Genomic DNA, 12,497 nt, shown 5'->3' with positions numbered 1-12,497 from the left:
CAAAAGTCGAAACCTGCCCGATCACCCGCTCCCTCTTGCGGTTTTCCAATCTTATGGCCACTGCTTGGGCCTCCCTGATGACATCTAAGACTGGAGTCATCATTGTCATCCTCATGCATACATCTCGAATCGGGGAACTTGCTGCTCTACGACTCAGGGCATCAACCACCACATTAGCCTTGCCTGGATAATACAAAATCTCACAGTTGTAGTCCTTCGCTACACCCAACCATGTTTTTTACCTCATATTCAGGTTGGGCTGATCCATAAGGTACCTCAGTCTCTTATGGTCCGTGTAAATGGTACAAAGGACACTATAGAGACAATGGCGCCAAATCTTGAGGGTAAATATCACCGCCCCCAACTCCAAATCATGGGTGGGATACGACGTCTTGTGAGGCTTCAACTGCCTCGACACATATGCGATCACATGCCCTCTCTACATCAGCACAGCACCCAATCCCGATATCGATGCATCACAATAAAGGATAATTAAATAAATTAATTTAACCTAATCCTTTACCCCATAGATTTTGAAAATGGGGAAGGATAATTGCTAGATTCTATAATTATCTAGTAAACAATTAAAAGATAATCACCAAATATAACTACCCTATCCAAAACCCTAATTTCGAAACCTATTGCTTGGAGTGGAAGGAAAGGATTTCAATATTGCCTAAAAATCGAAAATCCTAGGGTTAGGAAACCCTAGATTCCGAATCGAAGGTGGCCAAAGGAAAGGGTTTGGAAACCCTTAGGGATTTTCGAAAAAACAGGGTTCTTAAACCCTGATTTGCAAAAATAAAAGGTCTTACGGTTTACTAGCCATAAACCCTAATTTTGTCAAGTTCAATCAATTGTACCAAATCTAATTGAAAACAAAAACCATAGTCTCTGATACCACTGATGGGTTTTATACATAGCAAACAATCTTATGTATGCATGCAACCCTAATTGTTTGGATCTATGTTTTCTCTATTAGACATACAAGTATTAAACACAAAACTAGAAACCCTAGAAGGCATGTACTATTTTCGAAATCAACATAAATTAGAGCTTAGATACATACCGTTATTATTATATATCAATAACAATGAATCCTTGAAGATCTTGAAATCTTGAGAGCAAGTGCCTCAAATGCGACACCTCTAATGGCTTACAAACACTCTATGCAAGAGGATGAGAGGATAGAGGAGGAAGAAGCACTAGAATTCGACTCTACTAGGGTTTTGATAGCATGGGGCCGAAATTCTAAGGGGTTGGGGTCTTTATATAGCTGTTGGTTGCTTAGCTCCAAAGCTAGGGTTTGCTGGAGGAAACCCTAATTTCTAGCTTAGGGCCTAAGTAGCCCATGGACTCCTTATCTAAGAGCCTTTGACAAAAACTTATAGGGCCTCCCTATAATTTCATCCACTCCTTTCTAAGGGGTCCAATAGCCCAATTTCATAACTAACAATAAATTGCAAAACAACTCGTGCACTTTTAATCAATTCCTTGAATCCCAAATAAATTTAAAATTAATTTCTGATTAAATATTAATTAACCAACATGATTTCTAATTAATATATTATTCTCTTAATACATTAATAAATCATTTATATCAATTTATTATTCCAAATAATGAATTCAACCTCTCTCTCTCTCTCTCTCTCTCCAAAAGTCATCCTGTCAAGTTGCTAAAATGAAGGCAACCCAAAAGGACTGTGCTACTATCAACTCAAGTATATATCAATTATAGTTATGGGCTTAGACACCTAATCCAACACCTCGCACCCAAACTGCCAGTCTAGAATCCTCCTAAATGTACCACATGTAACTCTAATTAATAATAATATCAATAACCTTGAATTGCTAGACCAGGCCTCTTAACTAAATCTCAGGAGGGTAAAAGACCATTTTGCCCCTCCTTGGTCAAAAGTCCATAATTTGACCTAAAACTCAAAAGCCAATGAAAGTCAACACCCAGCGTGTACGTTGGGCGTACAACTAACTAAGCATGCGACGGTGATTCTCCACCCTACGTTGCATGTAGCTGGGAGTACGCACGACGTACTCCTCGGTCTCCCTCTTCTCACTTCTTTTGGTCTTAACTCCTTAAGACAAACATTCCAACCATGGATATGGGCTAGATAAGACATATTCCTTCGTAAAGTTACCGACTTTAAGCCTTTGCATGGCTAGTCAAGACCCAATCTAAAAAACTCTATTTTTATCAACACAAAAGGTCATACAACTCATACATGAAGAGATTAAGTCGTCCAAGCACTCATTTTTTATGAACTAGAACACTCCAATACATCTAAAAGGAAAGAAGAATAGCTCTGGAGTTCACCAAACTCACAAAGTTCCAAACTTGGGACCTAAAACCCTAAAAAGGACCCAAAACAAGAACAAGAACATACAACGTTTTGAACTTGATACCTCCAGAAGATGCGCAAACTGAAGTAGAACTCATATCTACAAGCTAGAAGCACAAGCTATCCTTCCTTCAAGGTTCCTTCTTTACCAAAAGCTTCACAAGAACACTTAAGTGAGCCACACGCACTCACACAAGCTATGAAAATGAGATTAGGGTTTGAAGGAGGTTGGAGGATGATAATGGTGGCTATAAATGAGACAATCATGTTCTTTAAATAGGGACACAAGAATATATTAGGGTTCCATTCTGAGCCTAGTATGCCCAACGTACCCTCTAGTACACCCAATGTACTAGGTGGCCTCCGCGTCCATGCCACGTACATGAGTACGCCCCGCGTACTCAAATGCCGCCTTTTTCCACAATAAGGACTAATATTGACATACACATAAAAGTTTAAGGTTTAAAAAGTTATACTTCCTTTTGGGGATGTTATAGTTGTCACCTCTAGCTGTCGTCGCCAACATCATCTTTCTCATAAATCCTAGTTGCCCCTACTACCACCACAACCTCTAGTCACTGCACCTGCTGTGTGTTTGATTTTCAGATGGTGGTGGTGGCGTCGTCGCTCCGCTGTTTTTGTAGTAAGGGAGAAATGACGAGATGCGATGGTTGCTTTTGGTGGTAGCAAGGGTTGGGGTTAAATCGAAAGAGAGAGATAAGGGGGTTTCGTTTTTCCATACGGAGTGAGGAGTGTGGCGTAGGTACCTCTGGTGGTCAGAAGATAATGTTTTTTAGCTGGGTTTGATAGTGGAAGGAAGGTTGTTCAAATGATGTGTGTGCATATCCGAAAATGACGACTATTTGTTGTGGTTTGATGACGAATGACGATTGTGAGGTGGTGGTTGCTTCTAGTGGTGGCAACAAGGCAGATTGAGGTTGTGGTGTCTTGCTCTTGGCAAGAATGACTTGTTCTAGTCTTGTAGAAGGTTAATAATGGTCAAATGATAAAAATTAACAAATCTTCTCAAATATTAGACATTAACACATCAAAAACCAAAAACTTTCTTTTATTTTCTTTTCTCTCCTTACTTTCTTTTCTTTTCTTTGTTTAAATCGGAAACTAGTCAATACTCCTTTTAAAAATAAACCAAACTTAGAAACTTTAATGTCAAAATATCCCTTTTAAAAATAATCCATGTGTATATTTACATACTTTGCCAATTTTGTTTTGTAAAGTGAAGTAAAGTAGACCACGTTGACCAAAAAAAAAATACACGGAATTATAGGGAAAACCGATGTTGAAAATTGGTTTAATTTAGTCGAGATTTGTTCAACCATTCCTAGATTTCAATCAAACCACTCTCTTCGCCGACGGCCGGCCGTCCTTTCCTCCGTCTACAACCCAAATTCAATTCCCAGCGAACATATGAGTACAGATACAGGAAGGAATCTTTAAGGCGTCGACAACAAACAGTATCTGAATTCACGATTGGTTTTTGTTGCTGTTGAAATTTAGGGTTTTTCTAGATTCGCTGTGCTGCTGAAGAATTATGGAGAGGGTTTTCAGTAAAGTTCGGAATTTGGATGCCTACCCTAAAATTAATGAGGATTTTTACAGCCGTACGCTCTCCGGCGGCGTTATTACCGTCGTCTCTTCCATCGCTATGTTCCTTCTTTTCTTCTCTGAACTCGGTAATGTTTAAAATCCGTAACTTTTATCCGAAAATCTGAACGTACAAGTGTTTGATTTGATTAACTGTTTGTTCTTAGGACATAAAACGAATTGTTTTTTTCTCTATTTTTTTGTTCGATCTAGATGGCTGTTTCACTAATCTCGAACATATCTATAGGTGATCTAATTGCCGTTTTCTGACGTCGGAAGAACTTATTCTCGTAGAAAATTTGTTCTCTTTGCCTACACCAATTTAGTTTGATAGGAGAACATATTGATGATGGATCCATAAGCTATAGTTTAAGATCCACGCTATATATTCTTTTGCCCTTAGTGTCTTTGTATGCGACATAATGATCATAAATAATGTGTATTTCTTGAACTAATTTGTTTAATCCATACAATTGACATATTCTTGATTCATATTCATCATGTAAATGAGGAATTGAATGCATCTAACTGTTTTTGGTGCCTTTTTTTGGCTGCAGGGATATATCTCCACACTACCACTGAAACAAAGCTTGTAGTTGATACTTCAAGAGGAGAAAAACTACATATTAATGTAAATATCATTGATATTTAGTTGATTTAAATTTTAAATTGACATCTTAGATCTTATTTTGTAATGAAATAGGACAACTTTTGACATACTATGCTTTTGATACAGTTTGATATCACATTTCCAGCTGTTTCATGTACACTACTCAGTCTTGATGCCATGGATATCAGTGGAGAACAACATCTTGACATTGTATGTTTTTTAAATTCTTTCTAGTTTTTCTAGGGCTATTTTCAACAAGTATGAAAAGGGCATTAACGTCTTTTCTCCCATTGAACTTGCAGAGACATGATATAATAAAGAAAAGAATCGACTCTACTGGACATGTTATTGAAGAGAGAAAAGAAGGAATTGGTGGCCCTCAGGTTAGTATATAACTGTCAAATGCTATTGAAGGGCATTAACGTATTTTATCCATTTTATATATTTATTTGTTTATCATTGTTGTTATAGATTGAGAAGCCTTTGCAAAGACATGGTGGAAGGCTTGAGCATAATGAAACTTATTGTGGTTCATGTTTTGGTGCAGAAGCGGTATATCTTTCTTTCACTCGGTCACTCCTTTATTTGTGTAAATGACGAAAATACCCTTTCTAAACCCTAATTTTTTATAACCAAAACCTACTTTTTGTTGTTCTCTCTCCCTCATGATTTTTGTGTTTTGTAATTTGTTATCCTGTGTGAACAAGATTTATGGTTACTCAGATGTTTATATATTTTTTTACCTAAAAATAGTTTTAAAAACTTTCATGAACAAGAAATTAAATAATTTTACAAGTATTTGAAAAAGTTCCCTTTATAGATTTCTTGTTCGCGTAACTTTTTCAAATACTTGTAAAATTATTTAGTTTCTTGTTCATGAAAGTTTTTAAGGGATTGAATTACTTGTTAATCTAAATTCAATAATCAATTTCATTCACTTTTCTCTCTCTCTCTCTCTCTCTCTCTCTCTCTCTCTCTATATATATATATATATATATATATATATATATATATATATATATATTTCAACTTGTAAAAAAATATACAAATGATTGAAATTGTTTATTGAATTTAATTTAACAAGTATTTTCAATCCCTTCAAATCCCAATTCCTTTAAACAAATTCAAATTCATTCCAAAACATTCTGTGAATTGTAAAGTAGCAACATATGTTTGCAACTAGAACTCATAAAAAAACGATACTAATCTTTCTATTTTTTTATTTTATAAAATCATGGAGTGTTTTTTTTAATTTTTTTAATTTTGATGTTTGCAGACAGATGATGAATGTTGTAATTCATGTGAAGAAGTTCGTGAAGCATATAGAAGAAAAGGTTGGGGTATGACAAATCCTGATTTGATTGATCAGGTATATAAAGCATACATAACCATATTTTTCATATCTATTGAAAAAAAAATATATAATTTTTTAAGTGTTAATTGCAAAAAAGTAGCAAAATACTTTCATTTATTTGTTTATAATAGCATTTTACTTTCAACAAAAGTAAAATCAAAGTTTTTCTTTCTGAAACATAAAAAAGAAACAATCTTGATGATACCCCACCAAATATCAGGCCACTTTAGTTCTATATTCCCAATCTTTTTATTTAAAACTTCTAAACTTTTTATAAAAAAATATTGTTACAATTATATTGCTATTTCTTGCAATTAAAATTTTTATATCTGAAACATAAAAAAGAAGCAATCTTGATGACACCCCACCAAATATCTGGTTACTTTACTTCTATATTTCAAATCTTTTTATTTAAAACTTTAAAAGTTTTTATAAAAAATCTTGTTATAGTTATATATATATATACATATATCATGTTAATTGTATGTATCAGTGTAAAAGGGAAGGATTTGCTCAAAAGATTAAAGATGAAGAAGGTGAAGGATGCAATATTTATGGATCTTTGGAAGTTAACAAAGTGGCTGGAAATTTTCATTTCATAAAAAGTTTTCATCAATCGAGTATTCATATCCCAGATTTGTTGGCTTTTCAAGAGGACAGTTATAATGTAAGCCTAACAAAATTAAAATTACCTTTTTGCCCTCCATTCATATATATATATATATATATATATATATATATATATATATATATATATATATATATATATATATATATATATATATATATCCATTAAATTTCTTATTCCTTTTACTAATCATGATGTGTATTTACAGATAAGTCACAAGATAAATAAATTAGCTTTTGGAAGCTATTATCCTGGGATTGTAAATCCTCTTGATGGGTAAAATTACTAATTACTAATTAAATTATTATTTGTTTTTCTTATTATATTTTATATTTCCATGAAAGTTTTATTTTCATCAAATTGTACTTTCATTTTTATTATTATTTTTTTCAAATATTTGGATGATATTTTGAAGTACAATGCCTTAATAAGAAAATCTGAACACACAATAGTGTAATTAGGTAGATTCTTTAAAACACAATGAATTGTATATATATTTTTTATTGTGTAAATACAATGTTATTTATCATTTATTTAGATTCTTTAAAATACAATGTCTTGATAACAAAAAATAAAAAATCAAAGTAAAATAAATAAATAAATGAAAGTACATTTGTTGCTTATAATTATTTTTCTTTAAAATTCAGGGTGCATTGGTTTCAAGTATCTCCAAATGGAATGTATCAGTACTTTATAAAGGTTAGTTTTTATTTTTTTTATATTTTTTTAAGCTCTCACTTATTCAATTTCATATAATATAATAAAAAAAAAGCTCATATATATATTTATTTATTTTTCTCTTGGTTCCAGGTGGTACCAACGATTTACACGAACATTAGAGGCTACACCATTCAATCAAATCAGGTATTTATTATTATTAAATAAAAAAATAAAAAAAAGTTTTATTTATAATAAATTAATTTATTTTGTATTAAATCATTTTATGAATTTGGTGTTTTATAGTTTTCTGTTACTGAACACTATAAGACCCCAGAAGTTGGCAGAAGGTCTCTCCCTGGTGTTTTCTTCTTCTATGACCTTTCTCCAATTAAGGTATTTATTTATTTTTTATTTATATAAAAAATACAAATATTTAATTAAACTCAAAATATATAATATATATTTTTTTATGGGTTTTGTAGGTGACATTTACAGAAACACATATCTCCTTCTTACATTTCATGACAAATGTGTGTGCCATTGTTGGAGGTAAGTAAATATATTTGATGATATCAGTTAGGGACCAAACACGCAAATTACCCTAAACCACAGGGACCATTCGTGTAATTTACTCAAAAAAGAATAAACATTGACAATTTTTTTTGTTTTTTGTTTTTGTTTTTAGGAATCTTTACAGTTGCAGGGATTGTGGATTCGTTTGTTTACCATGGTCATAAGGCTTTAAGGAAGAAGATGGAAATTGGAAAATTGGGCTAATTTTTTTTTTTTGTTTTTTTGACGTCACTTTAGTGTAATTTATTTTATGGTCTTTTTTGACAAATTGTCTGTAATGCCCCTGTACTTGGTGCAATAGCCGACATACAGAACATTTATTTTCCAATCTTTATTTTTGTTCCAAAAATCTCACTTTTAAACCTATAGCTTTTGACTTTGGTAGATTTAAAACTATAGCTCGAGGTGTGAAATTCATAAACACAAAATATTCAATCTTATGTCAACTTGGTTTTATTTTAGCATCCAAAAACAAAACCAATCAAAATTTATGATATTAATTTGGTTTTGGTCTAAATATTTAATATAAACCAAAATTTTCTTTGAGAATTGTGACATGAAATAATCCAATTGATCTTTGTCCTTAATGATTTGTCGATTGTTTTCTTGATTACAAAATACCATTTCTAATTTGTAAGCAATGTATCCTGTGCTTCTCTATAAATCATTAAACCATACAAAAAATATTATCTCTCTATGTTTGTTTACGTGTATTTTTGTGTTAAAAGGTGTTTAGAGACACATCCATTAAAATAAGACATGTATTACTAGCAAAAAAAAAAGTATTTAAACATTATAAGTAACAAAAAAAAAAAAAAAAAACTATCTAGTGGCCTATATATATTTTTTGACCAAAAAAAAAAAATCTTAATCAAGCAATGCTTGCTCTTTCTTTTCAAATAGCCAACATAAAACACCGAACAACAAACACAAATTTTGAATGCAAAAAAGCAAAAAATTGTTCGAAAAACTCAATAAACAAAACTTAATACCTAAAACTATATAATAGCTTCACAATCACATCCTCCCCCTTGATTCTCTAAAACATCTCTAATCACTTCAAAATTAGCACTCTTTTGTTCTTCATCAGTTAACCATTGAGAAAGACACTCGTGAATGAGTTCAACATTATGATTCAAAAGAGTAACACCATTTTTGGCTAATTTGATCTTGGCATATCTCAAGATATGTTGTAGGTTCGATTCGGTTGGATCATTGACATATCGGTCAACCGTGTTCTTGATCGCACCACACCAAATCGGTCGAGCCACTTTTAGAAATTCATGAACCGCCACCACCGGTAGGCTCACGCTTCCTAGAGCCGACTCACTGTTGCCACCCCTTGCATGGTAGTCTGAACCACCGAGCTTTAGAAGATTGTATGTTTCCGCTAAATCATTAAAAGCTGTACATAATATGATTCAAAATGAAATACTGTAAAAAAAAAGTTATCATGTCATGTCAGTAACCCCTGACTTGACTTGACACTGTCGTGTCACATCCACAATGAACAATGAACAATGTTAGGTACATAACGGTCTAGTAACATCGTACTTTTAGTTTTTGTCTTATTAGAGTATCATTTTTTGTCACATCATCTTAATGAAACCAACATTTTTAAAAGTTTTTTTTATTTATATATTATAAATTTTTTTAGAAAAACCTTTATATTTTCAACTTTTTACCCGAAAGCGCATTGCAATTTTTCTTTTTGCAGAAAAACCAATGATATATATATATTTTTTTATTATCATTTAACATTATTTACCCACTAAGTGCTTTTATTAGATAATTAATGTTTTATATGATAAAAAATATATTATCAGTGTTTTTTCTCCAAAAAAAAAATGTAATCGCATTCAAGGTAAAAGGCAGAAAATGCAATAAGAGCATTTAAGAAATTTTCCCTAACTTTTTTTTTATACAGCACACAATTTACCCCCTACCTTTTGAAAATTACTAACCTGTTGAGCAAAAAATCGTCCTTTAAAGACTTTTCTAAAAAAAAGTACTAATATTTTTTACAATAAGTGTTAATACTTTGAAATTTTTACTCAATTATAGCTTTTCATTTGAATGCCATTGTTATAATTAGGTAGATTTCTCAAATTACAATACATTTATACAAAGAAATGAAAATAAGATGCTATAAATATAATAAACATACCTGCTAATTTCCCATCACTTCTATAAACCTCTAAACCATGTAATCCAGCTTCTTTCAACCTTCTAATAATAGCAACCGGGTTCTTCAACGCCCATGGATGAGCCAAAACCGCCACCCCACCCGTCTCACATATCAACTTCACCGCCACCTCAGCATCCGGCTCACTCCCACTTCACAAACAAAAAAAAAAAAACAACTGTTTCATAGCTGTTGATTGAGTCAGATCTACATATAAAAGTCTATACGACTTCTAATTATGGAATCAAACAGTCTGTATATGACTTTTAATTGTGGAATCAAAGGGTGTGAATCTGACACAGATAAAAGATAAAAGATAAAGATATGCTCACGTGGAATAAGCAGGACCTCCATCATAAAGATAACGACTAAAAGCTTGTTTCAAATTTTCAACATGTCCGGCTTCGACCATAGCTCGAGCTACATGCAGTCTTCCCGGAGCAACACCATCACCGGCGATCTTTTCAACATTCTCCCATCGGAGAGGTAACTTGAGTTTGTTCAATTTTGAGATCATGTTCTTTGCACGAAGGTAACGCCCTTCTCTTATGTTACCTAGAAATTCATCTACTTTTTGGAAATTTGCAGGTCCGCAGCAGCTGTAATACGCCAGGACATGAACGGGTTCTTCTGATCCGGATTCGGTTCTGTTCAAGGCAGTTTTTTGAATGTCAATTCATGGAGGATTAGATATCTAGATGTCGATGAAGAAGAAGAAGAAGAAGATATGACCTTGGGGTGAAAATGGTACTGATTTCGACTCCAGGGATGATTTTGATTCCGACCCGTCGGGCTGCTTCTAGGGCTTGAGGGATTCCGGCCATTGTATCATGATCCGTAAGAGAAAGGACTTTTACCTGTTCTGAACACATCGTACTTAATCAATTCACAAATGAAATAAACAAGTTCAGATTCCATGGCAATTGTGATAGCGGAATGAAACCAGTGTTCTTGGAGTTTCAAAGAAGAAGAAGAATAAATTAGGCAGCCATGTATGAAGAAGCTTAAAACATAAAAAACTGTTAAAGCACACCATGTGTTTGATGAAATGACTCATACATTACATACCCCATATTGATGAGCTCTTTCGACAAGTTTCGAAGGGGACAAGAATCCATCGCTACAAATCGAATGCGAATGCAATTCAAACACCAATTTTTCAGCAGAAACCTTGGTGTGAACCAACTTGACCTTGAAATCATCGTCGATGGCGATTGCGGAATTCGCCGACGAAGGTATAGTATCCAAATAAACCCATTCACTTACGGATTTGTAAGCAAGAGATTGTTCCACTGTCATCCTTTTCTTCGTTCCACCACGCTTGTTGTTCTTCTTCTTCTTGTTCTTGGAATGATTGTTGTTATTGTTACCGTTGGTACCCATCATCTACTGAAGAAAGATTGAGAGAAAAAGAAAGAAGAAAAAAAGGAAATCTTTTTAGGGGTTCTGAATCGGGTAGTAAAACTATTTACCTGTCGTCTAAATTCAAGGAAGATTTCCACTTTCGTATTCTGACCTCTGTACTTTTGGATTTATCAACGTATTTACATAAATAGTTCCTCATAATTTCTAACTTGGCAAAAATAGTCCTTCTACTACTCCAATTCTATTTTTCACCTCTTTGTATGATTTCATAATCACATGTAATAATTTGTTTTGTTTGATAATAAGTTTTTATCACATGTATCTGTCTAGAGATGAACAATAGAACTAGGTACCTGCTTTCAGAATTGTAACTACCTCGAAACTGTCGGTTCTGAAACTGGAACCATCTTAAACAGTTACGGTTCTGGTTCTTATTTTTTCGGAATCGCTACTCACTGGGTACTCGTCGGAATCGGTATATATATATATATATATATATATATATATATAGAGAGAGAGAGAGAGAGAGAGAGAGAGTTAGGTTCAAATGTTTTCACTATCTATTGTGTGCCCGTATGATTGATTCTGGACCAATCATTTTAGTTATTTTAAGAAAGTAATTAATGCATATTAAATACTGAAGATGTAATTAATACCTATTATATCTTCAACATGTAATATGCATTAATTACTTTCTTAAAATAACTAAAATGATTGGTCCAGAATCAGTCATACATGCACACAATAGATAGTGAAAACAAAATAACCTAACCATATATATATATATATATATATATATATATATATATATATATATATATATATATATATATTTCGTATGAATATGTGTGTGTTATTTAGACCGGTTTAAAGTATATTGGTTTAATTTTATTTGTTTTTTTTATTTAAGTTGATTCGATTTGGACCAACTAAATTGCGGTTTTATCGATAAAAGTTAAAAAAATTGATGTAACCGGGTTACCTGCTCTTGGAACCGAAACTGCTGGTTCCGGACTAGTTCCAAAAATTTAAGAACTACCTAATTGGTTCCGATTCCGGTTCTAACTTTCTAGGAACTGTCAGTTTCGGTTATGGTTCCAGTTCTCGCCAAATGAGGCCGATACCGCCCATGCTCATCCCTAACCTATCTATACTTCTAT

General features: G+C 32.9%; 2 protein-coding genes across 2 annotated transcripts; one reads left to right on the top strand and one right to left on the bottom strand.

Annotated features, from left to right (window-relative positions):
* The first annotated feature begins 3,617 nt into the window (after positions 1-3,617).
* Positions 3,618-8,153, top strand: LOC111893969 (uncharacterized). Its single transcript, XM_023890039.3, has 13 exons — positions 3,618-4,051; positions 4,520-4,593; positions 4,699-4,782; positions 4,875-4,955; positions 5,044-5,124; positions 5,849-5,941; positions 6,420-6,593; positions 6,763-6,830; positions 7,202-7,253; positions 7,365-7,418; positions 7,518-7,607; positions 7,697-7,763; positions 7,900-8,153. The coding sequence occupies exons 1-13, from the start codon at positions 3,910-3,912 to the stop codon at positions 7,989-7,991; spliced, it is 1,152 nt and encodes a 383-aa protein (XP_023745807.1). The 5' UTR covers positions 3,618-3,909; the 3' UTR covers positions 7,992-8,153.
* Positions 8,154-8,654: 501 nt separating this feature from the next.
* On the bottom strand, positions 8,655-11,470 carry LOC111893967 (uncharacterized). The gene is made up of 5 exons (XM_023890037.3): positions 11,041-11,470; positions 10,705-10,829; positions 10,305-10,619; positions 9,955-10,124; positions 8,655-9,192 (listed from the first exon to the last, which is right to left on the bottom strand). The coding sequence occupies exons 1-5, from the start codon at positions 11,356-11,358 to the stop codon at positions 8,786-8,788; spliced, it is 1,335 nt and encodes a 444-aa protein (XP_023745805.1). The 5' UTR covers positions 11,359-11,470; the 3' UTR covers positions 8,655-8,785.
* Between the last annotated feature and the right edge of the window lie 1,027 nt (positions 11,471-12,497).

The sequence above is a fragment of the Lactuca sativa genome, chromosome 7, assembly GCF_002870075.4.
Source record: "Lactuca sativa cultivar Salinas chromosome 7, Lsat_Salinas_v11, whole genome shotgun sequence".
Taxonomy (NCBI): Eukaryota; Viridiplantae; Streptophyta; class Magnoliopsida; order Asterales; family Asteraceae; genus Lactuca; species Lactuca sativa.
This window is presented reverse-complemented; position numbering and strand designations above follow the sequence as displayed.

Coding starts and splice junctions, on each gene's coding strand:
- LOC111893969 (XM_023890039.3), top strand. CDS start 3,910: ATGGAGAGGGTTTTCAGTAAAGTTCGGAATTTGGATGCCTACCCTAAA. Junction 7,419..7,517: donor ACACCATTCAATCAAATCAG/GTATTTATTATT, acceptor GGTGTTTTATAG/TTTTCTGTTACTGAACACTA. Junction 7,764..7,899: donor TGTGTGTGCCATTGTTGGAG/GTAAGTAAATAT, acceptor TTTTGTTTTTAG/GAATCTTTACAGTTGCAGGG.
- LOC111893967 (XM_023890037.3), bottom strand. CDS start 11,358: ATGATGGGTACCAACGGTAACAATAACAACAATCATTCCAAGAACAAG. Junction 10,830..11,040: donor AAAGAGCTCATCAATATGGG/GTATGTAATGTA, acceptor TGTTCAGAACAG/GTAAAAGTCCTTTCTCTTAC. Junction 10,125..10,304: donor GGAGGTCCTGCTTATTCCAC/GTGAGCATATCT, acceptor TTGTTTGTGAAG/TGGGAGTGAGCCGGATGCTG.